This window comes from Lissotriton vulgaris, unplaced genomic scaffold, assembly GCF_964263255.1.
Source record: "Lissotriton vulgaris unplaced genomic scaffold, aLisVul1.2 SCAFFOLD_1899, whole genome shotgun sequence".
NCBI classification, from domain to species: Eukaryota; Metazoa; Chordata; class Amphibia; order Caudata; family Salamandridae; genus Lissotriton; species Lissotriton vulgaris.
The window spans coordinates 310,424-338,331 of record NW_028248783.1 but is presented as its reverse complement, the minus strand read 5'-3'; the positions used below and the strand labels follow the sequence as shown (position 1 = coordinate 338,331).

General features: G+C 48.0%; 1 protein-coding gene across 1 annotated transcript in view; it reads right to left on the bottom strand.

Moving 5' to 3' along the window:
• The window catches only part of LOC147663830 (sterol 26-hydroxylase, mitochondrial-like), a 258,274-nt gene that overhangs the window by 63,224 nt on the left and 167,142 nt on the right, over nucleotides 1-27,908 (bottom strand). Inside the window, exons 3-4 of the mRNA XM_086950175.1 lie at nucleotides 11,411-11,610; nucleotides 4,850-5,047 (exon numbers count right to left, since the gene is read on the bottom strand). Coding sequence (XP_086806301.1) covers nucleotides 4,850-5,047; nucleotides 11,411-11,610 — 398 coding nt within the window. The remainder of the gene's footprint in view (nucleotides 1-4,849; nucleotides 5,048-11,410; nucleotides 11,611-27,908) is intronic.

Sequence of the window (27,908 nt, the reverse complement as noted above, 5' to 3'; positions counted from 1 at the left end):
CAGAGATGAGCTCTATATCAGTAACCGTTTCTCTGGTGTTCAGAGTCTCCCCGAATTCAGTGGTGTAGGGACCTAGCACCCTCACCTCTTTTCCACCTACCATTGATCCACTGAGATGCCATTATTAGTCCCTATAGCGTCGCCAACCTGAAAGACCCTCAAATGTGTCTGCACAGGGCTCCTAGAAAGCACAAATCCAAATTGAGCAGGATCTACCAAATCTTTCAACAACCTGAGCACACAATTAGCCAATACCTTACCTAGGATTTTGCAATCGGCATTAAAAATAGACAGAGGGTGGAAGGAGTACACCTCCAAGGAGATAAATGTCTGTTTCCGAAGGGGGGCTAACAACGCCCCCCTAGTGGTGAGGGGGGTGGTTCGCCAGCCCAGCCTCTAGGTTCATTGCAAGAAGCTCAAATGCTTTTGCCAGAAATTATTTTCAGCAGGTGTAGCTGTCTCAATTCATGACAGATGCCATGTCCTGTGCCAATGTCCACAGGATATATCTATAGGGAGCACCCCATGCCTATTGAAAACTATGAACTGTGTGTCACACTACGACCAGCAAGCACGGAAGGGTACATGGAACATGGTGTGCCTCAAACAACCCCTTTGTTTAAGACATGGCCCTAGGATCTCTGTGAAGGCATACAAACATGTATCCGGGCTCATCCTCTGATCAGGGAACAACCATACAGAGTGCCTCTTACAAGCCTGCTGAGTTCTTTATTAGATCCTCAGCTCCCATTCCAAGAAGCTCTTAACTTCCTCTTGTCATCCAAGCTCACTCTTATGGAACAACTACCTACACATCACATACTAATCTTCACCCTGGAACTCAGTATACTCAGATTCAGCACCTGGCTGATTCGAAACTTAGGGCCTCATTTATGTGGCCCTACCGGCACTATTGCGCCAACAGAATGCCACTGGCATATTTATAAGGCCATGTAAAGCCCAATTACGTGGCTTTTCATGGCCTTATAAATATGTGCCCCTTTCATACAGAAAACTGCGTGAAAGGGACGATCCATGGGTGTTGCTGGTGGCGTGTCTAGGTATATTCATGTTTTTTTTACACTGCCCTAGATTTACGAGAAATATTAAATCAGAGGTAGTGCCACAGCTTTAATCCCCTTTATCTTCATTTCTCCTTGTTTTTCTCCTCTTTCTATGCATGCTGCATTCTGCAGCACACTTAGAAAGAGGAAAAAGCCTCTGCGATTGTGTTTGTGCAAGGTTTAACTTCCTGCTCAAAAATAATCCACGCAACACAGGCCCCCTTGAATGAATGAATAAATACTTTTATTTGATTTCATAAAAAAATCATAAAAGGGTGGAAAACCACCATACATGAAATGTACATTTTGAAATAAAAACAGATAAGTATAAAACATACAGACGATACCATAAGTGAGTTTCTAGACAGGTATTGCTAAAACTTGTTTGGTTAGTTTTCCTTTTTTTTCCAGTTCAGTTGCTGCGGTTTTCAGGAATTTTGTTGTGGCTCTACAGGACAGTTGGGTTGATAGTCCTCCAAGGTATTGGATGACGGCTGCTCTACATGACCTTATTTGTTCCTTCCTAAAGGCTTCCCAGAGGACCGCCAGGGAGGGGCAGATGTATAGTAAGTGTAGAAAAGACTTGTCCCCTCCTCCACATAAGCGGCATTCCTTGGATTGACATGGGTATTTCCATTCTGGTGTCAGGTCTTGGTGCAAAGGTGCCTGCGTGGGGGCACAGCAGCCCATTTTGCACCGGCGCAGGGGAGAAAGAGAAGAATGCACTGTATCTAACAGATACGGCACATCCCTGCCCTTTTCTTTTGCCATCGGGCAGAACAGAGGCAAGGCCGCCTGTGGGCCCTATGGCAAAAACCCATAAATGAGGCCCTTAGTGTCATGAATGCAAGATTGCTAGATAAAACAAGCATTGACTTAGCCAGTAGGTCTCGCCTTTCGGTCCTACTGCGTTGCAGTGTTTTATAGCCTTGCTGTATCAAATCCCTGATGCTGTGCAGCATGGCTAAAAAGACAAAGTAAAAGAAAGGTGCTATGGCAACGTAATCACAGCAATTATTTTGTAGAGGAGGGCACCACGCATACATACGTCTACAAAATGACGCGAACATTTTTTTAATGTACAGATTCAAAGTAGCGCAAAACAGAGAAAGCAGCACAGAGGACTAGGGAGAGGAGGGAAGTGAGCTGGAGGGCCGGGGTGAGACGAAGAGCCTGGGTGGGAGGAAGCAACATTTAGGGCGGTATGAGGGGAGCAACATAGAGGGTCTAGGTGACGGAAAGCAACACAGTGGGATGAAATCAACATAGAGGACATGGATGGATGGGGAGAAGAAGAAGGGTGAAAGGGAACGAGAGCACGGGTGGAGGAAACTACATGAGCAGAATACATATATACCACTCAGAGATTAGACCGGCCAAATCAGCCTATTGCGCAACTAAGATTGCATCAGCTAAGCGCTCTGGCAAGGCAGTATTTTGGATTGTAGACTCTGGCCGCAGCCACACAAAAAGTTAATCATTCCCACACTACCTGTGATTCTCTGACACTATTTTAAAGACACGATTATGACTGTACCAACCTCTCTTGAAGATCCTATGATGGCACCTTTCCATCGTAGCACTGTCAGTGAAGACCCGCACCTGAGATAACGTTATCGTATTTCAGACCAGGAAATGCTGAAATCACTGAATGAATGATCCTTGGGGTCACGCAATGATGCAGGCCCGCCTCACATTTTAAAACTTGGTGCTCCTCCTATAGTGTCCTTTCTTTAGACCTTATTAGATCGTCAGTTGAGTCTGCATCGGGTCCAGCTGCTTGGAAACTGGCCATGGTAATTCCCAATTAAAAAAAAAAAAACCTAATGCAGATCTGTCAATTACTGCCAATTTCAGGCCCAGAACCTCATTGCCAGCCTTGGCTAAGATGTTGGAATCACATATCTTCTCTCAATTTAACAGATTTTTGGACGCTAATAATCTCATGGCTGCCACAAAATGTTACTCAAGAACAGCTCATAGTACGGAACCGTTACTCCTTATGGCGACCATAAAGGATGAAGCACATTTTAGACAATAACGGCACGGCTGCCCTCATATTATTAGATCGGTCTACGGCCTTCAACACCTTTCCCCATAAAATCCTCATTCATCGCTTAGTTTAAACTGCTAATCGTTTCTCAGCCTCACCGATCTTCTTACTTTCGTTATCAGGCGTGGAGCGGCCTGTTCTCTGCACCAGCAGCCTTTTCCCAGCAGAGGGTCAGGAAGCACTACGCTAGCCTTCACTAGGTCCTAACAGTTATCAATGAAACACTTCAATAAAGTCTTCAACACTAGTATAACTTGGGTGACCTCTTCAGCTTCTAAGGAAGCCGTTCTCTTCCTCTTCTAATGTAGGGTACCTTTGTGGCGGCTGCTGCCCTCACAATGACAGTATGATATTCGGAGGTGTCATCAGGTCTTACCTGGGCACAGCTCTAAGGTTGTGTCAAATGATAGTCCAGTCTGTGGCCATTCCACGCCTTATCGTCTTAGGTGGTTCACCTGGTACGTGTGTGACAGCTCATAGGGAGGGTTGTCTTTGGATTCTGGAGGTACCAACTGTTGTGAAATTGATACATTGGCATTGGTATAGTAAGGCCTGTCATGTCTGTCTATCTATCTGCATCTGGGTCTTTGCAATTCTCTATAGAGCCTACAACAAGTGGAGTCTTAACGTAGTATGATTTTCTTATCAACCTAAAACCCTCACCACCTAGTTGGCAAGCTTCATCTTAGGTCTTTTTCTCTTCACCCACGGTTATGCGTGCTACCCTGTGATTGGTTGAAACCAGTCGGGAAGCTCTTAGAAATGGAACGGCGCTATCTGTTAAAATTGCCATTTGTTTACCTAGTAAGAAATTAAACACATCAGGGTTGGTTATAACTGTTCATGTTGTCTTCGAAACCCTTCGAAGTCCCAAGGACTTTACGGGCCTACCTTAGGGAAATTCAGAACTACATGGCACATGATGCACTGAGCTGTCTTACATGGGAGTTGAGGAAGGTTGCAATACCCAACTCCCCTGGGGGCTCTAGCCAAGCGGAAGCCTCATACTAGCACATGGCGCCCTGCTGACAGAGACAAACCCTCAGCACCAATACGCCATATGAATAGCAGAAACTCTGACCTTTAAAAGCAATGTAAACATTGCATACAATACAGAAGTCACAAGTAATAGGGATCTTAGATAAATTTGCCTTTGGTTAAATAATAAATGCACTGGATTACTAATACATCAAGAGCATCCCATGTCTGTGGAAGCGAGCGGCACATTATACTATAAAGCTAGTTTATAACTTCATCCATTTATAATATATAGGAAGAACTGCTTTGCCTTGTCAAATTAAATGAAGTACAAATTATATAGTATAAAATGTATGTTATCACCTGTATCATCTTGAGGCCCATAAATAAATGCTGTTATCCATTCATTGGTGACAACTTTATCTTCCTCAAAAGACTAAAATGCTGAACTGACCACACTAGGCTCTGAAACCAACCCAGAGGTTTCTGGAACAGGCACTTCAACTATTTAATAACAATGCACTTTTCGATAGCGTGCAATACTAGGTCTAAGTTGACTGCCCTGACTCTGCTGAATGTCACGGTCGGGGATCACCATCGATCACTATCGATGGCAATAGGAAGCGTTTAACTCACACCACCATCTTAGCAGCTTGTATAGTGGATATTTTCTTTGCTTTCTTGTACTTCCTCCATGGACCCAAGCCAATCTCCTTCCCTTTTGTATCCACATAGCTTGCAGCTTGCGACTTACCAAATGCAAAGATGGTGTCCCAGCTCTCCAGATAGCGTTTCCAGAAGGGCAGGATGTCTCGGGTCCAGGTGGGCAGCAGCATGGTGAAGATAGAGTTCCGCATCATGCGGGCGATGGAGTCGATGAAGTTCTGCGTCTCAGGTGGGATCCGCTCCTCCAGGCAGCCGAGGCGCGTCTCAAACAAGATGGCTGAGATGCCTAGAATGGAGACAATACATAAGAGAGGTGAGGAGGAGAGCAGTAGGGGACATTTGTTTTCCTTCATCAGGACATCATGCAGAAGCAACAACATGAATTTTAACTCATGAACACCTTTTTCTGGGTAATTGTGAGCACTACAAACTAACATTCATTCATATTTTCCATTTCTTTGTTTTTTATTTTTCCATACCAAAAGTAGTACTAATATTGTCTACTTTTCAATTGCAAATCCTACTTTTTAGAGCAATGGCAGCTAATTGTATTTGCAGAATAATGATGCACATTTATTTGCCATTAGCAAGCCTTTCTCTCGTTGTCTGTTTACTTCTTTTTCTCCATCTCAGGAACAACATTGAAAATGAAGCCTCATCTGTGGCGTCTGGAGAAACAGCAAATGTAATATTTGAGTTCTCTCCAGGAAGCAATGCTCAGGATGTTCCTTTACTTTGTAACTTTCCAAGGTTGCCTACCGATGTCCTGTGTAAGTCATTCATTAGCTGAAAAAGCCATTGTATTTCTGTGTTACATAAAGTGTCAATTTGTTTCCCTAATAAGGGGGTCATTAGGATGGCGGACGTCCGCCACCCACGAGGTAGAGGGATCGTCCGCATGGGCAGCGGCGGTCCCTCCATGCAAATTAGGATGTGACCGCCACGCTGGCGGTCACATCCTGTATCCTTAACATTGCGGCGGGTGCTGCTTCAAGCGGCGCCCGCCGCAATGTTAAAAATGCATGCATTGCATTTGCATGCATAAAGCAGCAGGCACACCATAGGTACCCCCCATATGCACCCCCACCGCCCCTTCACCCTGGGGGCCCGCAAGACAGACCTGCCGTCCATCACTGGTCCCACCGCAATCCCACCGCCATCCTAATCTGGCGGAGGGTGTTTTATGTGGCCGCGGCGGTGAATCTGCATCCTCCGGGCCGGCGGTGGCTTCCACCGTCCCTGAGGATGCGGATTCACCGCCATCCTAATGAGGCCCTAAGTTAGGAAAAGCATTAGGAAGTAGATGTTATGTTATGTTATGTTATATTAATTTGTTATGCGCACAGCGACTCCAGCCAAGGAGCGTCCCGGCGCAGAGACAAGGAGAAACATAACACAATAGGAAAAGATAAGACCTAAAAGGGATAGCTAAAACAAGAATGTTTTAATGGCTCTCCGAAAAGACAACAGGTCCTCAAGCAGACGGATTTCAACTGGGAGGGTGTTCCAAATTAGTGCAGCTTTCACCCTGAAAGAACGACCCCCCATCCGGCTGAGTCTGAATCTGGGGACAACAGCAAGGGCCTGGCCTTGGGATCGAAAGTTACGGGTGGGAACATAAAAAGAGATACAGTTGGACAAAATTTCAGGGCCAATACCTCTTAGGATTTTGAAGGTCAGACAAAGGACCTTAAAAAGAATACGCTTCCTAACAGGGAGCCAATGCAGGGAGCGGAGGACATTCGCCACCGGGCAAAATCTGGGTAGGCCAACAATGGCTCTAGCCGCAGCGTTTTGAACCCACTGTAGACGCGTTAACTCAGCCTGGTTGGCCCCAGCCAGAAGAGAGCTAGCGTAGTCCAGGCGTGAGATGATAGTTGCCTGGACTACAAGCTGTCTGGTTGGGGTGTCAAAGAATTTAAGAACTGGTCTTAAACCTCTTAACAGTCCAAAGCAACAGGCTGCGGTTTTTTTGGTATGCCCTACAAAGGTAAGGCCAGCGTCCAACCAGACCCCTAGATTTTTCACCTCCGACACCGGGGTCGGAGTGGGGCCCAGCTCAGAAGGCCACCACTGATCGCCCCATAGCTCTACTCCCTTCCCGACAACCATTACCTCCGTTTTCGTGGCATTAAGCTGGAGACAGTTTCCTGTCAACCAGCTAGCCACCGCCTTCAGTCCAGACTGAAACCTGGGGGCATCTTGTTCCGCATCCCCGCTGAGAGTAACCGCCAGCTGTGTGTCATCGGCATATGAGACCAGAGTTAGGCCCCACTGCCTCGCGACATCAGCCAGCGGTCTCACGTAAAGATTGAACAACGTGGGACTCAGCGAGGACCCCTGCGGAACCCCCATGGCCAGAGGCTGGGACCTGGACTTGAAGGGAGGAATGGCAACGCAGAAGGAACGGTTGTCCAGGAAGGAGCGGAACCATTGCAGCGCCTGGCCACCGATGCCAATCTCCTTGAGCCGATGCAGGAGGATGCTGTGAGATCCAGTGTCGAAGGCGGCGCTGAGGTCTAACAAAATCAGCGCCGCCGTCTGACCAGCATCCAACCTCGCACGGAGATGTTCCACCATCACAAGAAGGGCGGTCACCGTGCTGTGGCCAGCACGGAAGCCATTTTGTGTGGGATCGAGGGCGTTGGTCCGGGCTAGATGTTCTGACAGGGCCAGATTGACATGGGCCTCTGTCAGCTTTGCTGGCCAGGGTAGCAGCGAGATGGGACAAAAACTTTCCGGCTTAGACGGGTCCAAGGAGGGTTTTTTAATAATCGGGGACACCACCGCCTGCTTCCATCTAGTTGGAACTACCCCCGACTCCAGGGAGAGGTTGACAAGGGAACGTACAACAGGGCATCCCATAAAGGTCTGATCTCGAAAGAGAGCAGGTCTCACTGGATCAGATGGAGACCCAGATTTAACTTGCAAAGCAAGTTTATCAAACCCATCCGAGGTAAGAGGGGGGAATGAGAGCAGGGTGATCTGACGAGGTGTCTCATTGGAGCTTCCCAACGCGGTCCCAATGCTAGGGAATGTCCAATAAATAGCTTGGACTTTTCCCAAGAAATAGGAAGCAAGGGATTCGCAGTGTGCGACAGAGCTCCCCGCCGTAGAGGTAATCCGCTTTGCCATAAGATCTTTGACCGCCTTAAAGATGGCCTTCGACGGGTTGGTGCTGTTCCGGAATTCTTCGGCATAGAAGGCCGCTGGAGCACGACATATGGCCCGATGATAGAGCTTGACGGACGCGGCATATGCAGCTTTTAACTCAGCCCCATATGTCTTCCGCCAAGCCCTCTCCGCCCGTCTACAGTCTCCCTTCAAGGCGCGCAGAGCGCCATCATACCAGGGACTCGAGTCACGAAGATTGATCTTAGTCGATACAATAGGTATCAGAGCGTCCAGAGCCCTAGTGAGCCAAGAGCAAAAGAGGTCATACCCCTCCTCTACGTTGTTCAATGGGCCCAGGGGCTCCACTAACAGAAGACGATCGAAGTCTTCCAACCTGAGTTTGTTCCAGGGTCTCCTGGGTACCCGTCTAGCTGAAGAAGTGGAAGTGGTAGCTGATACGGGACAACAGATGGACACCAGAAAATGGTCAGACCATTCTACAGGAGTGATCGTCGTGACTTTAGCCTCTGCCAAATTGGTGAAGAAAGGGTCAAGAATATGCCCCCCAGAATGAGTAGGCTGGGAGACCAGCTGGGAGAGTTGAAAAGCCTCTAAGTCCAAAGAAATGCTACGAGTTGTCAGACTGGAAAGTGTGTCGAAGTGCAGATTTAAATCACCCAGAATGGAAAAATTGGCGCAGTCAGTGATCAAGGTGCCGACAATATCCGGAAAGGTATTTCTGAACACCACGTCACTGCCCGGCGGACGATACACCACCATCCCAGAGAGTGTAAATTCTGGGCTGACAGAGACTTTGAAAGAGGCACTTTCACAGCCAGCAATCTTGAGACCGTTCCACACACAGGGAAAGCTGGACCTCACTATAAGAGCTATTTCCCCCCCTCTAGATAATCTATTCGAGGTGTACATAGAATAGCCAGGGGGGCATACTAGATTGGGAATGGCAGAGTCAGCTTCCTGAAGCCATGTTTCAGTTATGGCAAAGATATCCGGGGCTTCATTCTCAATCAGATCGTACACGTTCTGCTGATGTTTCAGGATCGACCTGACATTTAGATTCATAATCCGCAGAGAGGAAGGAAATCCCCTACTGTGATGGGCGACAGAAGGAATTTTCTCAAGAATCATGGTTACCAGAATAATTACTGGTTTCTGTGATGGTAACATTGCTAGTCCAAGCATTTTATGTCATATCATCCCATAAAATAAGGGAGGGTTCTGTACCCTGAAACATTATAAACGCAGTGTTATTTTGGAAATGACCATTTGTTTTAGGCTTCCTAATTGAGCAGTCCCAGCACTAGTCTGTTTATTGATCTATACTTAGACTCGTTTTGTCTTTTCGCACTTGCATAAAGAGCAGCCTCCATGTTAGTCTGTTTACAGATCTGCACTAAGGGGCCGATTAGGATTGCGGTGATTCTGCATCCTCCGGCCCGGAGGATGCAGAATCACTGCAGCAGTGCCTCCAAAGACCCCCCGCCAGATTAGGATGGCTGGGGGGTCGGGGAAACCGTTGGCCGCTTTTCCGCCGCAGTCGCCTTCCGACTGTGGCGGAAAAGCTCTAATATGGGGGCGATGTCTATCAGACACCGCCAGCCATATTAGGATGGGGCAGGAAACATGCTTTTCCACTGCGGCTTTTCCGCCGTGGAAAAGCATGTGGTCTTTTCAGTTTTGGGGCCCGTTGCGGGCCCCCAGGGTGTCAGGGGTGGGGGGTGAACGTGGGGGGTACCTATGGTACCCCCCTGCATTTACATGAACAAAGCGGCAGGCACCCCGCGGTGCCTGCCGCTTTGTGCATGTAAATGCAATACATGCATTTTTAACCTTGCGGCGGGTGCTGCTTCCAGCAGCACCCGCCGCAAGGTTAAAGATACGGGATGTGACCGCCAGGGTGGCGGTCACATCCTAATTTGCATGGAGGGACCGCCGCTGCCCATGCGGACGGTCCCTCTACCTCGGGGGTGGCGGACGGACGCATGTCCGTCCGCCATCCTAATGACCCCCTAAGTTCTTTCATCAGATTTATGCAGAGATAAAGCTCATGTTATTCTTCTTGCAGAGTTATACTTTGAGGTCGATTAGGGTGTTTCCTTCATTTACTAAGTATTTCCCTTTCTTTTACTTTCTGAAATGACCATCGTCTTGTATAAACCCATGAGGTTTTTACCTGAATCTTGAAAAATGAAAAAGAAAGGAAAAGGTTACCTAAAAGAGCACCCGTTGTATATCAATTCATCATACAAAGACCTGGGTATCTAGCTGCAAGAGAGAGATATAAAGCATTGCAATCGTTTCAGAAATACTTTTAATTTGCCTCTTACTACAGACCAGGTACAAGTTAGTGTGAAGTTCTGCCTGCTGTGTCAGACAGTTGTCCATCACGCTGGGCTGATGCAATTATGGTACTACGGAGCATATTACCAAGGGCCGGCGATACAATTATTGCCGCTTTAGCGTCCGTTTTTCAGGTGCAAAGCAGTGATAATTATATTCCATTATTTACAAGGACACGCTAGTGTGTGTTCCCTTAACTTAGCTCCCGTTTTTCACACGCCTCGCATTGCATCGATAATGAGATGCAAAGTAGGTGTGGCTGTGAAAACAACATAGGAAAATATCCCCTTCGCGATATTAACAACGAGGCGTAGCGATAATTTAAATTGCGCTAACTCTGCCTTAACTCAGGAATTTAGCATCTGTTAAATTCCTGACTAAGGCATACCTAACATGGGGGGGTGGATTGTGGGGCTAAGGCCACGGAGCCTATCATCAAGCTTATCGCCGTTTTCCATGGAACACCGATCTATCGCCATAGCGCTAAGCGTTGATAATACAACGCTATCTTGGCAATATATTCCAGCGATAACCGGCGATAATTAAAAGCGAACTAAGCGCACTGAGTGATAATTATCGCTGGGGCTTGATAATATGCCCCCAAATCTTTACTGCGGGAGGAAATACGGGCACCAACCAACAACTCATAGCTCAAGTCAATTCTGAAAGCATAAGAATAAGATGATTAAGACCCAGACGTGGCTAAAATCGCTTTAGTTGGACTACTTAGCATATAGTAAATAAAATATACCAAACTTGGTTAGACACTCCTACTTGGGCAACCTTTTTTATCAGGCATTTGTCACAGCCAACTGCATACAAACCAAAAATAAATACCTAGGGCTGCATTAAGTAAATTTTGATATAGGTACATTTTGGTAAATATGGAAATGTGGTCACAGGCTGAGCCTCCCGCATCAGTTGAATTGTAGTTAGCAAACTCACCTGTATAGACACATATCCTACTCATACATTGGACAGGATGATATTCCCTTCTCGCTTCTGCGAGTTTCCGCCTAATCTAGTTTCAACTGTTGAAAAATGTGTTGATAAATGTCATGTGCAAGCGTGTGGCATCCACCTTTACCCTTTGGTTTTTTGGTGGACTGGCACAAATATTCCTCATAGTAAACCAAGCAACGCCAAGCATGGCGATCTGATGTCCAACCCTTACCTTCAAAAGCGAATCTGTAGAGCACGTTGACCATGTCGTCCACCATCACACCCGATGGGCTTCTCTTCCTCACCTCCTGGAGCCGGGTGAGCAGGTCTGTCACCACCTCGTTGATGACCCCGGTGTATCGCATGGCCTCCACAGGCTTCAGCATCCTTTTGTTGAGGACAGTGCGGAGCTGGTGCCATCGCTCGCCTTCTCTGACCCAAAAGGAGAAAGAGTTTGATCCAATCCATCCTGATGGGGAACATCACACGCTCCTTATGAAAAGGAACCCACTGCATTATAAGGGGGGAACAACCTTTATAACGGCAACTTTTAGCACGCAGTGCTATTACAACGCAGACTTTAAAATGAAAACCATTACAACGCATTACACTGGGGGGCGCTCCAGGATAGGGAATAGTTTTAATTTACTATCCAACACCTTCCCTAGTGTCCACGGGGACTGGTGTTGGAATAGTAAATTGAAACATTCACTATCCAGCACCCCCCAGTGTAATGCGTTGTAATGGAATGCGTTTTAAAACTTGCGTTGTTACAGCATGCGTGGTAAAAGCATGCGTTGTAACAACGTACATCCCATTATAAGTACAATCTACCATACAGAGGGTTATGCTGCATTTGCACAGTGTCGTCCAAACACCAATGGGTAAGACCAGCAGAGGCGGTTGTGCATGCATACACATTCACTATTCATGGGATGACAAATAAAAGATAGCTCAGTGTGATGAGCGCTTACAATACTGATCAGCATTAAAACTGCAGGTTATGTTATGTTATGTTAAATTTACTTTTATATAGCGCGCGGCTACTCAAAAAGAGTGTCCCGGCGCTTTGAGTAAGGAGGGCTACAGCACAATAACATAACACGGTTAAAAGAAGAAAAAGACGACAGGCAGAGAGGACACACAACAACAAGGCGGCCTACTGGGTAAACAACCAGGTCACAGGCTTAAATACTGAATCCTCAGCCTTGCAAACTCCCAATGGAATGGATTTCTTTCTTACTTTTTTATAATTTTTTGTTGTTGTAAAATTATGACACTGAAACAATCAGGGCCAGCTTTAGGGCAGAGCGACCTGTGCCACCTCACTGGGTGTCGAGCTCGGGGGAGGGGACGGTTCTCTGTTTGAAATATCTTAAATGTTTAAAAGCACCTGCTGTGAAGTTCCTTGTGTTTCCAGGAATTTTTCAGCAACAGTAAAAATCACAACATACCTCTGGTGATTAGGAAAACTGCTGGAGACAGAGTTTTGTCTAATGGTGGTTTTGACTCACTATAAAGTTAGGCAGAGAGTTAATGTGCCTGCTGCAATGAATGTCTGCTATGCAGCTCACAGAATTGTATTTTATGAGGATAACTCAGTGGGTTACTGCTTTTGTCACAGAGCTCTTTTTGCTACGTGCACTTCATAAGTTACGGTCCTAATATAGTACAGTGATCTATGAACTGTCATCTATGAGCTGCATGCAAATTACATTATGCAGGTTATAACCTTTTGTTTTTTCACCAGTATTTCATTATTCTGTAGTTGCTAAAAAGGGTTTGTATGAGTAGAAATAAATGTAAATTAATAAAAACAACCTCAACCACTGTGGTACATTTTAAATGCTGAGTTTGTGCTTCTCCAGACCAAACACTCTTAAAATATACTGCCTACTAGTATGGATGACATGCGATTCCGACACCTTCTAATCCGCATTGTTTTATGTAACATTTCCTATACACTGATTTATACATGTGTGATTTACTGTCTCTGTATAATGTGTGTGCAAAGGGAAATGCTCTGACACCCGACACTGCTATAAAACAAATGAAATACATATGAGAGGGGGCTATGGAGATATGAGGGGCACTGTTAGGGGGTGGTGGTGAGGAAATAAGTGGAGAAGGGGGAATCTGAGGGCATCAAACGAATCAGAATGGGTTTGGGTCTCAGGGATAAATTTTAATGACCACTCAGCACTACACTCCCCGAAGGTAACTAGACACAATACAAATAATAGTGGAGGGTCAAAGGTATGGAATTCACAAGGGACGACTATGTGATGGAACTAGAGATACTAGTTCACTAGACAGGGTACATCATTCATAGTTTTTGAAAAATACCCATCAGTAGCTCTTCCTGGGCGCCCTTTTCATCATGTGGGTTCCTTCGAACCATGAAGGATAGGAAAAGAGTTTAGTCATGAATGACAACATGGGAACCAGTGATGATATATCTGGGTCGCAGGGGGCTACTGAAAAGCAGTGCGAGGAGAAGTGAAATAGTGCAAAGGTGCAAGGTAGTGATATTTAAAATTAGATGGCTCTGAGGAAAGTACTTATTTATTGGAGACCTCAGAGTCTCTAAGACTTAAAAAGAGCGAAAATGGTAGTTTTAACTAATAGCTACCAACAGGTTGGTCGACATGTTTCAGCAGGAATTACGGATCACACTGGTATCCACTGCATTCTCCCAGCATATTGTGCAGGAGAGTACTGCCTCACCTCACCTCACCTGGCAAACAGCTCAGGTAATTGAAGCACCGCTCTGTCCGTCGGTACTTCCAGCGTCCCTCTGGCTGTAAGGGGAGGTGGACCAGCTCGCCACCTCCCTGAGCCAGCACCCTCCTGCCAGCTCAGCGAACCCCAGCCAGGCCGCCGACAACCTCACGAAGTGGATCAGCAACTGCGCGGACGAACTCGCCCCACTGAGGACCCCGCCCAGCAGACCCGGCAGCAAGAAAGCCCCATGGTTCACCGACGAACTCAAGAGCTCCAAGAAGAACTGCCGAGCCCTCGAGAAAGTCTGGAGAAGGGAACCGACACCGGACAACAGGACCTCCTTCAAACTTGCCACCCGGAAACACCACCAGCTGATCCGCGCCGCCAAGAAAACAGCATTCAAGGACCGGTTGGACAACAACGCACACAACTGCAAGGAACTCTTCAACATCGTCAAAGAGCTTTCCAACCCCAGCGCAGGAAACAACGACATCACCCCATCGCAAGACCTCTGCAACTCCCTGGCTTCATACTTCCACAACAAGATCGCGGACATACACAACAGCTTCAACAACCAACCAACGCACACCATGACCGAACAACCACCCCCCACCACCACCCTCCACGCCTGGACCCCGATCAGCACCGAAGACACCATCCGCACGATGAACTCCATCCACTCCGGATCACCGACCGACCCCTGCCCTCACCACGTCTTCAACAAAGCCGACGCTGTCATCGCACCCCACCTGCGAGACATCATCAACACATCCCTCGACACCACCATCTTCCCCGAGAGCTGGAAACACGCCGAACTCAGCGCCCTACTCAAGAAACCAACAGCGGACCCCACCGACCTCAAGAATTACCGCCCCATCTCGCTCCTCCCGTTTCCAGCCAAAGTCATCGAGAAGACCGTCAACAAGCAGATGGCCGCTTTCCTCGAGACGAACGGATCCCTCGACCCCTCACAGTCCGGCTTCCGAGCCAACCACAGCACCGAGACCGCCCTCATCGCCGCCACCGACGACATCCGAGCCCTGATGGACAATGGAGAAACAGCGGCCCTCATCCTCCTAGACCTCTCCGCGGCATTCGACACGGTCTGCCACCGCACCCTAGTACGGCGCCTCAGCAACGTCGGAATCCAGGACAAGGCGCTGGAGTGGATCACCTCCTTCCTCGACGGGAGAACACAGAGAGTCCGCCTACCACCGTACAAGTCAGAGGCCACCGAAGTCATCTGCGGCGTCCCCCAAGGATCATCTCTGAGCCCCACCCTCTTCAACGTCTACATGAGCCCCCTCGCGGCCATCGTACGCAAACACAACCTCAGCATAATCTCCTACGCCGACGACACCCAGCTGATCCTCTCCCTGACCAACGACCCCGCCGCCGCCAGAGCCAACCTGCACGAAGGGATGAAAGAGGTAGCCGAGTGGATGACGACCAGCCGCCTGAAACTGAACTCGGACAAGACGGAGGTCCTCATCCTGGGCTCCTCTCCCTCCGCCTGGGACGACTCCTGGTGGCCTCCCGCCCTGGGCACCGCACCCAAACCGACAGACCATGCACGCAACCTGGGCTTCATCCTGGACTCCTCCCTCTCCATGACCAGGCAAGTCAACAACGTCTCCTCGGCATGCTTCAACATCCTACGCATGCTACGGAAGATCTTCTGGTGGATCCCCACCGAGACCAGGAAGACCGTCACCCAGGCCCTCGTCACCAGCCGACTGGACTACGGCAACGCCCTCTACGCCGGGACCACCGCCAAGCTCCAGAAGAGACTCCAGCGGATCCAGAACGCCTCAGCCAGACTCATCCTCGACATCCCACGAACCAGCCACATCTCCGGACATCTGCGAGACCTTCACTGGCTCCCCGTCAACAAAAGAATCACCTTCCGCCTCCTCACCCACGCACACAAAGCCCTACACGACCAAGGCCCGAGCTACCTCAACAGCCGAGTCAACTTCTACGCTCCCAACCGCCACCTCCGATCAGCCAACCACGCCCTCGCCGCCGTCCCCCGCATCCGAAGAGCGACTACAGGAGGAAGGTCCTTCTCCCACCTGGCCGCCAAGACCTGGAACTCCCTCCCGACCGACCTACGCCTGACCCAAGACCACCTCTCCTTCAGGAAGAAGCTGAAGACCTGGCTGTTCGAGCAGTAGCGGCTCCCCCCCCCCCAGCGCCTTGAGACCCCACGGGTATGTAGCGCGCTTTATAAGTGTCACTGATTGATTGATTGATTGATTGAGCTGTTTGCCAGGTGAGGTGAGGCAGTACTCTCCTGCACAATATGCTGGGAGAATGCAGTGGATACCAGTGTGATCCGTAATTCCTGCTGAAACATGTCGACCAACCTGTTGGTAGCTATTAGTTAAAACTACCATTTTCGCTCTTTTTAAGTCTTAGAGACTCTGAGGTCTCCAATAAATAAGTACTTTCCTCAGAGCCATCTAATTTTAAATATCACTACCTTGCACCTTTGCACTATTTCACTTCTCCTCGCACTGCTTTTCAGTAGCCCCCTGCGACCCAGATATATCATCACTGGTTCCCATGTTGTCATTCATGACTAAACTCTTTTCCTATCCTTCATGGTTCGAAGGAACCCACATGATGAAAAGGGCGCCCAGGAAGAGCTACTGATGGGTATTTTTCAAAAACTATGAATGATGTACCCTGTCTAGTGAACTAGTATCTCTAGTTCCATCACATAGTCGTCCCTTGTGAATTCCATACCTTTGACCCTCCACTATTATTTGTATGGAATCTGAGGGCACCAACAAAGATATGCTGCACAGGGCCCCCCCAGCCTATAACTGGCCCTGGACCCAATCTATTTCCAACATACAATTCATCACAGACGAGCATAACTGAGTGACTATAACATTACAACCTCTGGGATTATCAATCTAAACTTTGAAGAGACTAGCTCGTGTCCTTGATATGGAAATAATGTGAATTTATGCTGTCCTGTAGTAAAAGGAGACACCAGATATAAAAAGTGCATCACAGAAGCCAAAGGATAATAAACAGACCAGGGTCTGAAAAACTGTAATTATCACAAACATGGTAATCTACAGGAAGAAGAGACCAGACGGGACCAAGCCAGGCATCTCGGAAAGGAGAGTTATTCCCTGCATGGGGTGTGAAACATTGAACATCCAACAGAAATGTAAAAAATGGACGGCCTTATTTATGAGGATATGTGACACTTTTGCGCTGCCATTGTGTCATTTCTTATGACGCCTCAGTGGTGTAAAATACACCATGTTGCGCCATATTTACAAAGTGACGTATTTAAGCAGATGCTCACTTTGTAAAAGTCTGTGCTACATTATACCTGTGCCACTTCTAGGACGCCATTGCATCAAAATCTTAGGCCCGCCTCACGACAGGTGTAAGACTGACACAGCCACATATAAAATGGACTTGCCCATGTGTAATGACGCATTGCTGAAGTTGCGTCACTTTTGAGACATGCTCTAGCAATGCATCATTACTGCGCCTACAGATACGTCAGAAATACGGGCGTATCTGGAACCCCTTGCGACATGGAGCGCCGTACATTAAATATGGCGCATTCATCATTTCACAAGGAGGGTGCAGTGAAAACTGTTGCATCGCTGTTTTCACGCAGCGATGCAACACTTTGAATAAAGGAGGCCCGGAAACTAAGAACTGGAAACTGGCAAGGATAGGTTGCAGATTTTCCTTGCCACTTGTATCCCCTGGGTATGCTAGAAAGATGGTATTCAAAAGTACACAAGTGGTTTGGGAAGAATCTGGCTGGGGGCAGGTGGATAAATCCATCCGGGTGGCAGTAAGTGAGAGCATAGAACAGGAGCAGCCCGTGGTTGGAGTGCTGCCGGGCGCTGAAGTGGGGCGGGGGATAGTAAACTACGGATTACGGCCGATTAGAGGTAAGTAAACATAGAAATAAATAAAATGAATTTCATTGCGCGCTCTGCATCGCATTTGCCCCTCACGAACAGTGTCTGTCAGGCTGACCTTTGTTCAGCCTGACAGACACTGCTCACTTTCAGTGCAAGCAGCCAGGAGCCAGAAATGGACATATAGTGCTGGCTCCTCGCTGCCTGAGCTGAACTTTGCTGGGCTGAGGAAGTCACAGCTCCTGTGGACGTGACATCTTCAGCTCATTAAAGGTCCCTGAGGCCCTCCCCTCAGTGCCAGGGGTAGCGTCACTGATTGCCTTGCACCTGGATGCTCCAGTTTTAAGCCCTGAAGTGCCCAGGGTTGAGTGTCTGGATTACCTGTGCCGCCGACGGAGTCATCCTCACTAAACCAGCCAGCACGAACAGACCTACCAAACGAGCCTACACCACAGAACTCAGCGCTGTGAAATGCAGATGTAAATAACTGGCAAGAAAATGGTGCTCCAGCAGAAACAATACTAAGCAAGCCATCTTCAAGTCCGCCACCACCTCCTTAAAACCGCGAAAGAGAGAGCCGTGGCACACTGCAGCGAGGCCTGCTCTAACCAGGCCAAGTAACTCTTCGATATCGTCTGAGAGTTCACCTGCCCTTCAGCCACAGAAAACTTGACCCCTCCCTCACAGGAACTCTGCGAACCACTTTCACAACAAGATAGCCACCATATATAAAAATGTTATGCCCCACGCTACCAATCTCTCCCTTGAAGACAGCCACTGACCACCCATTCACCACACGGCAGCAACTCAGCACAGCTAACACCAAGGCCTTAATGAACTCCATCCACTAGGGAGCAATTACTGACCTGTGCCCCTATTGCTTTTCCACCTCAGAAGCAACAAGATCAGCCACCGGCTCACTGGCTTCCTCAACTCCACTATCTCTATAGCCACCTTCCCCGACACCTGGAAACACTCAGAGGTCTGACAGGCTCCTCAAGAAACCCTCTGCAGACCCCAACAACCTCCAGAACTACCACCTCATCTCACCACTCCCATTCCCCACCAAAGTCCTGGAGAAGGCCAGCAACCTACAACTCACCAAACACCTGCAGAGATACAACCTTCTCGACTCCTCCTCATCAGCATTCAGAACCAACAACAGCACTGATGAGCTCTATTGTTTCTCGACCTCTCCACCGCCTTCGACACGGTCTCCCACCACACACTCATCAACTATCTGCACCAGATCGGCATCAAGGACTACACTCTTAGATGGATGGAATCCTTTCTCATGGGGTGCATACAAAGGATTTACCTCCCTTCCTTTACCTCAGAGCACAAGCACACCATCTGTGGCTTATCCATCAGTCCCACCCTCATCCATCAGTCCCACCCTCTTCAACATCCTCACAGTCCCTCACAGTCCCTCTGTTCCTCACTTAATGATTTCTTCATCGACAAGATTGTGAAGATTAAAGCCAACATCCCCACTGTGCCTCAACCCCGTCCCACTTGTCTCCTTCCTTCTCCCCCTTCCTCCTTCGCTCTCTTCCCCCCTATCTCCCCTGATTTATTTCTAAAACTTCTGGTCAAAGTCAAGTCTGGCTCTCCCGGGGACTGCGCGCCAGCTCGCATTCTTAAAACTCTCTTCACCAACTGTCCCGCTCCCCTCTTGCCCTTCTTAATTCCTCTCTGGCTCTTGGTTCCGTCCCCTCTTCTTTTAAATCCGCTATAGTCCTCCCCATCCTAAAAAAAACCGGCCTGGATCCCTCTCTCCCTTCTAATTTTCGACCCATTTCCCTTCTTCCCTATCTTGGCAAGATCCTTGAAGCCCATGTTACCTCCTGCCTCTCCACTTACATCGAGGAGAACGGCCTCTTGGCATCCCATCAGGCGGGCTTCCGCCCGGGCCACTCCACGGAGGCGGTGGTCCTTGCAGTCTTGGACGAACTCAAGGGGAAGGCCGACTCTAACCTCCCCCAAGCCCTGGTCCTTCTCGATTTGTCCGCTGCGTTTGACACGGTTGACCACTCCATCCTTCTCGACCGTGTCAGCGCAGCGGGCATTCGGGGCGCGGCCTTTTCTTGGCTCGCGTCCTTCCTTCGGGACAGGTTCCAGGCGGTTCACCTCTCCGGCTTTTCTGCCCCTCCCCGCCCAGTCACTTGTGGCGTTCCCCAAGGTTCCTCTCTTTCCCCCCTTCTTTTCAATCTTTATATCCATCCCCTCATCACCTCCCTTCTTGAGCTGGGGGTTTCTGTGTACAATTACGCAGATGACCTCCAGCTCGTTTTTGACCTTTCTTCTACCCCTGATTCTCTCCCTAAGTTTTTTTCCACCTTAGTTTTTATTTCTGAGTGGATGAGCGCTAACCACTTGAAGCTCAATCCAGACAAGACGGAACTTGTCCTCACTGGTGGTCCCTCGAACCCTTGGTCTCCTGCACATTGGCCCCTTTCTTTTGGCCCCCCCCCCCTTTGCCCGCTTCCTCTGTTCGTACCCTTGGTATCAAAGTCAGCCATGACTTATCCATGCACAGTCAGATCAGTTCCGTTGTGTCCTCTTGTTTTCTGTCCCTCCGTCTTATCCGGAAAATTTCGCGGTTTTTTTCCACCGACGCACTTAAAACCATAGTCATGGCCCTTGTCATCTCCCGCCTCGACTATGGGAATGGCCTGTACGTGGGCATACCTGCCTACGAAACTCGCCGACTCCAGGTCATTCAAAACCAAGCTGCCCGCCTTATCCTCTCCCTCCCTAAATCCTCTCATATCACCCCTGCTCTCAAGTCCCTTCATTGGCTTCCTGTCCGTTTCATATCTTTCTTTAAATTGGCCTGTTTAGCCTTTCGGGCTCATTCCCGCTCTGCTCCCCTGTTCATCACTTCTCTCATCTCCTATCATGCCCCCATCCGCACTCTTCGTTCCTCTTCCCTCTCTCTTCTGCATATCCCCCGCTTCCGTAAATCCAGAACGGGGGTACCTGGTTCTCAGTCCTGGCCCCCCAGTTCTGGAACAGCCTTCCACTCTCCATTCGCTCCATCCCCATCTACACTCACTTCCGCAAAGCCCTCAAAACCTTCCTTTTCTCTCAGGCATTCCCCTCCTAGTCTCCCTGGGTTCCCTCTGTGAGCTCTGATCAGGTCCCCAGCGCCAGGAAGCCGCTTGGCCGCAGTGCATTTTACCAAATATTTTTTTCATTCATTTCATTTCATCTACATGATGTTGTTGTTATGTTATGAGGTATTTGTAGAGCGCGCTGCTACTCCAAGGAGTGTTCCGGCGTTGTCTCAAAATCCTTGACAAAGCAGTGTAAACAGAAACAGCAGACGCCTCCTTACTGTTGGAAGAGCCAGTTTTTTAAGAAGGCGCCTAAAACCAAGAAGGTCGTGCACCTGTCTCAAAGACGGAGGCAAGCTGTTCCAAAGCTTCGCAGCTACTACCTGAAAAGAGTGTCCCCCCTTTCGAGACCGAAAGAACTTTGGCACGATTGTCAGGTGCTGTGTCGAAGACCGCAAAGTTCTAGATGCAGCGTAGGACTGAATTTTATTCCTGATGTAGGGAGTTCCAATATTGTGTAAAGCCTTTAAGGCTAGTACCAGAGCTTTAAATTTAACCCTTTTTTCCACTGGGAGCCAGAGCAGGGACTTTAGGCAGGGAGTCATGTGTGTCCTAGAACCGACCGTAAGTATGGCCCTGCCCGCAACATTCTGTACAATCTGTAGGTGGCTTAATAGGTATTCGGGGAGGCCCAGGAATAGCACATTGACATAGTCCAGCCTTGATGTAATCAAGACTGAAACAAGAATGTCCTGAGCACAACTCCACCACAAGTATAAAGAAGTTCAGTCAATCTTCTCTTATGATGATTTTATTCTTCAAGTCAGATAAAATCTTCTTGATAGACAAATGTGGAGATCTTCAAATCATCCAAGTTAAATCATCCAAAGCCAAAAGCCAACACGTGTTTCGTCAGTGACGATGCCTCTGCATCTCTGACTTCTTCAGGGCTATCAGTAGGTTAATCCAATCCAATAATCACAGCTACTCCAAAGTATAGGAGGAATCTCGCTATATCCAACTTCTATTCAACTCTATTAATATTCAATGTAGAATCCAACGTAAAGATTAGAAGTTCACACGATCTGTAATCAGATGTCCGATGATCGGAGAGTACTCCTCCCCGCATTCAACTGACGTTCGTAGTAAGGAAACTTGGGGAGTATTAATTGTATCTTGTGCGCAAGAAAGCTTTGCCACTTTCTGTTTTTCTGTTGATGTGATCAAGGCTTGGACTACAGTCTTCTTATGCAAAATGGGAAGCATGGGGAGAAAGTTCCTCATCGTTTTTAGCAGCCCAAAACAGGTGCCTGCCGCGGATTGAACCTGGAACTTCATGGACATATCCGCGTCCAGTTTCACCCCAAGGTTTTTTACAGTGGTAACTGGGCTTACCGGGGGAGACAAATTCTGGGGCCACCATTGTCGCCATTCGTCACCAGGTGTGCGACCAAAGAATATGATTTCAGACCTGTCCGAGTTGCATAACAGTTGATTTTGTTTGAATCAGGCAAATTCCTTAGCCAAGCACGTGCTGATATAATTTCCTCTTAACCACTTGTCTTTCTTACAGGTAAACAACAACTGGGTGTCGTTGGCATACGATATAACTTTAGCTCCGTGCTGTTCTGCTATGAGTGCAAGGGGGCCATATAAACATTAAACAGGGCTGGACTTAACACAGAGCCCTGTGGTACTCCTACATTCAATGGAGGGATGGTGGCCGAGAAGGGGTGGACCAAACTGTTTGTTGGTGGCTATCCAAAAAGGAGGAGAACCGCCTAAGAACCGTACCCCCAATGCCGCAGTCCTGGAGTCTGCACAGAAGTAGCTTGTGGGGCACGGTATCGAAAGCTGCCGATAGGTCCGATAGTATCAATACAGCCTTACCTCCTCTGTTGAGAGTCACTGTGATCGTCTTCGAGACTTCCAGAAGAGCTGTCTCCATATTAAAGTTGGCTCTAAACCCTGAGTGGCTAGGATGTAAGACCTGGGTAGTCTCTACAACTTCAGTGATGACGACATTGGCATACTTCTCTAAAAGCCTTGGAGAAGTAAGGCAGCAGTGATATTGGTCTGTAGTTGTTGGCTACAGATGGGTCCGTTGAGTGTTTTTTTAAAAGCGGGCGGATCCTTCCATGTTTCCAACTGTCTGGCATCAGACCTTCGGATAGGGATAGGTTCAGGACTCTGTTGACGGCTGGGTTTAATACCTCGGCAATGGATGCCAAAGTTTTAACTGGACAAGGGTCCGCTGGTGAACTGGATTTCAATGCCTTCCTAATTTTAAGGGAAGTGGCCGTGGGAACGGGAGGAAATTCCAAGAAAGTCTCCTCCAAAACAGGACAGGTGGGGGAGGTAATATCAGAAATGCCCTTGTTGACAGAGGGCAAATCGCCAAACGAAACCTGGATGGTTGTTTATTTTGTTATAAAAGTATTGCGCGATTCGTCCATTCATAGGTGGGGGTGAAGTGGCTTTTTATGGCATTAGGGGAAGAAAACTCCTTTACAATCTTGAACAGGTCCCTGCTGCTATTCCCGGCTAGTTTGATTTCAGAGGCCAGAAATATTTTTTTCCCTCACAAACTTGGACGTAGTGAGCTTTCAGTGCCAATTTGTAAGTGGCTTTGCTCAGAGGATCGTAGTTTTTCTTCCAAGAACGTTCAAGACATTTACATGCACTTTTACTCTTTCTTGGTGCCTCCGTAAACCACGGAGCCGAGGCTCTGCCTTGTGTGGCTACTCGGGTTTTGAGCGGGCTAGTTGCATCATCCACTCCTGGAGCCATCTATCCAGTGGGAGCACATCATACTCTAGAGTGCCATTTGTGGGAATGGGGTGCTGCCTGAGTGTAGCGGCTAAAGCCTCCAGCGTTAGCTGCTCAAAGGATCGAAAACTACTGGCCCGCTGCTTGCAATGGGACTGCGACCTTCCGGGTGCCTTGCCTATCTTAAAGGTGAGCAAAAAGTGGTCTGCCCAGGTAATGCGAAGGGGCACAGCTGTTTCAATCTTGGCTGTTGAAAATATCTAGTCCAGAGTATGGCCCTTTTCATGAGTGGGGAGCGAGACGTAGGGAGTCAGATTAAAAATACCAAGGGACTCACAGAACTTTACGGATTCTGAGTCCGCTAATAAATCTAAATGTATGTTAAAATCCCCTAGCACCAGGCACTGGCTGTACTTGGCCTCAGTAGGGGAAATAACATTGCCAGGGGATTTCAAAAACCGACCAGCCGGCCCTGGAGGATGGTATATTGCCGCCCCAGCAATAGACTGGTGATCGGAAACCGTCATATGGAAACCAGGGCTTTAAACCCCCTCAAGCTCTGCAATGGGTAGTAGCAAGCAGGGGAGGAAGTTCTTATGTATAAATGCCACACCGCCTCCCCGACCACCGGGTCTGTCCTTCCTCATTATCATAAACCCCGGGGGGATGGCAGTGCTGATGGTAGGGTTAGAGCCTTCATTGAGCCATGTCTAGACAAACATTATATCTGGTTGAGTCTCACTGAGAAGGTCAAAGAGCTGGAGCTCATGTTTTTTTATAGACCTGGTATTCAGAAGTACTGCCTACAAATGATTCCCCATTACAGCATTTCAAGAGTGGAGAAGGCACTCCATGGGATTACTCCCTCATGAGGTCCCAGCCACGTCGGGTTTAGGGCGGGTATTGTTCCAATTACAATCACTACAAGAAAGTCGGTCCAAATCTACCGAGAGAGCAAAGAGGGAGCCGCAGCTTGCACTCTTACCCATCGCTAGTAGGCTTTCTCTACTGTAGCTTACTTGATGTTTTTATTGATGCGGGCGTGCGTCTCCTGATGAGGCATCAGTAGCTTTGCCGGCGCCGGCCGCCTCCGGGACACGGACGGGCTCAGATGGGCGCAGACAGGCGCAGACGGGCTTGCCTTTGGCACGCAGCGGAGCGCCCGCTGTGCACTAGCGCAGCGTCCCTTTTAATATCCCCCAGAGTGACAACTAGACCGCACCCCTGGCGAAAATGGTGGCCAGGGAGTGTTTGGTCACAAGAAAACCGGGATCAAATCCCGCCAGCCCCCACAAGTAATTCAAATTCAAAATACAATTCCCCACAGTTAAGTTAAAAAGAGGGTCTAAAAATCAGCCTTCACATGCCGCTAGCAAACATTGTCAGAACTCACAACATCAACATAATTTCCTATTTCGACAATATGCTGCTCTTCCCCTCAGTCTCAGTGGACCACACTATGACGAAATTCAACTTTCAGAACTGCATGAAGAACATATTCACCTGGATGAAAGAGAACTGCTTGAAGGTCAGAATGGACAAGACTGAAGGGCTGATTTTAGGCAGCCACAGCTCTCTCTGGATCGACTCATGGTGGCTATTGGAACTCAGACCCACCCCACTCTGAAAGATTACACCCACAAACTCGGCATCAACCTCAACAGCGAATTCCCCATGAAATGACAGGTCACCACCATATCCTCCTCCTGCTTCCACACACTCTGCAGATTCTTCAAGTGGCAACCCACCAGCACCAGGAGAACAGTGACACAGGCCCTCATCACCAGCTGTCTAGACTACTGCAATGCACTCTTTGCAGGCAACACTAGTGAACTCATGAGAAGATTCCAGACCATCCAGAACTCAGCAGCCAGGCTGATCCTGAACATGCCCAAAGGAACCCACATCTCTCAGCACCTGAGAGCTCTTCACTGGCTCCCCATTCATAACAGATGCCACTTCAAGCTCCCGACTCATGACAACAAAGCCCTCCATGAACCAGCGCCTGAACTTCCACCCGCCATCTAGAAACCTCCACTCCACTCACCTCACTCTCGCTCAGACACTGTGCATCTGCCACTGCTCAACTGTAGGACAATCCTTCTCCCACCTCACAGCAACAATCCTAGAATGCCATTCCCCTCCACCTTAAGAACAGCACCCTTATTGGCAGGTTTCAGGGAGGGGCTCAAAACCTAACTCTTCAACTGAGACCCACATCCCAGCGCCTAGATACCTCATGGGTGATAAGCCATGCTTTATAAGTAAAGCTTGAATGATGGTATGATTGATTTCTGAGTTTGATTTAGGTAGAGGCGATAAAACGATGCATCTTCCCAGTTAGCTTCGCAGGAGAGGAGGGTTAGAAATACTTTTTACGGACTGTAGGAACCTTAGAAAGTTTCCATTACAGAAATTTACTGGTGCTGTGTTTCTTGAATTTTCCCTTCAAACAACTAGTTCCCACAGACTAACAGATATTATTGGTCACTGGCCATCCGGCCCCAGAGGCAGATTTTGTTGAGCTACTGGTAGATCTTTGTTATAATTATGTATTGGTACATTCTATTCCTCCTCCTGTCCTTTCCCAGTTGGTATGTACCTGGACTGTTGGGTTCTGAGAGTGTGTTGGCTGTTGAACAAGAAACTCCACTTGAAACAAAGCTGCTATTCCAATTGCAGAATGGTAATGAAGCAATGGGATTCCCTTCTTGTAATATAACATTAGACAACAAAATGGTTAAGATGTTAGCAGACTCTTACTCCCCCTATACTTTGGTGGTTGTGAACCTTTTTATTAAATTGTTTCCTAATTTGCAGAAAAATTTACAAACTCAGTTGGTTACAATGGTGACCCCAAACCATTATTGGGTTTGATAACCATCGAAATTGGCTTTAAAAGGAGAAACACTGTGGGTAAAATGTATGTCACAGAGAAATGATCTAACTTACTAGGTTGGAGGCACCAAAAGGAGCTTGGTATTAAATTTGAGCCTAACAGTCCCGATCAAGTTCTTTTGGTGGATCCGTCAGTGGGGGGAAAGGATGTATGCAGTGATTTTCCAGACGTATTCACTGACAAGTTGAGCTTGCTAAGGAATTAATTAAACTCAAATCGAAAGCTAGGCCTTTTTCACATAAAGTAAGGCCAATACCTCATATGATGCATGCCCCTTTGAGAGATAAATTAGACAGTGTAATAACTCACAAGACATAAGGTGAGAAGATAAAACTTTATTGTCTATAAGGCTTCCGCCAGCACGACATGCAAGCACAAAATGGCAGTGGACTCTCGGGCGCTCGAGCCACCAACTGTCAAACACATTACGTAGGCAGCAGCACGAGAACAGTGCCTCGCGCATCGGTCACAGTACGGGCGCGAGGCAGGCAAGCTCACTACATATCTCCTTTCCCTAAAAGGAGAAGAAAAGGAAGAGAAGAGGAGAAGAGCTGGAGGAAGAGAGAAGATAAGGAAAACAAAAGGGGATAGAGAATAATCAACGGAATCTAATAGGAACCCTTATGGCTCTGGTGCTCCTCCTCATCACCGAGGATTGAGGAGCTGATGGCTGTACACTGGTACCACTTGGGAAATCATCACAAGTAACATTTTCAGCACGTTTAGAGTTCAACAGGTTGTCATCAAAACTTTTAACTTTTACCACCTTGTTGACATTCCACCAGTGCTGTCCATTGACACGAACAGCATTACCACAGACTTTGTCGACCTTAACAATATCACCGAACTTTGCATCACCTTTCTTTACAAACCCTTGTTTCTTAATCCTTATACAGTCCCCCACAGCAAATGTTCTGCATCTCACCCGTTTCCTTTCATCAAAGTATTCTTTCTGTTTGGATTGTGCTTTTTCATTTTTTCTCCTGACCTGCTCAACAATCTCTTGGGGAGAGGAATGGGATTTGAACCATTTGGACATCCATGCAGGCCTAAATTCAGTGCATGGTTTCCTGCCCCTGAGTAATTCAAAGGGTGACACCCCTGTGGATGAATGTGGGGTGGTCCTGTAGAACCACAGCATGGCTCTCACACTCTGGGGAACCTCTTTGTTGTGAACAATGGCCCATTTGACACAATCACCAATGACTCTGTTGAGTCTTTCCACCAAACCATTGGTTTGAGGGTGGTAAAGGGAACTTCTGTAATGAGTGATGGTAGACTCTTTAAGAAACTCTTCCACTTCTGTGGACACAAACTGGACACCATTGTCGGAAATGATGGAAAGGGGAAACCCTTCTCTCATGAAAATTTCTT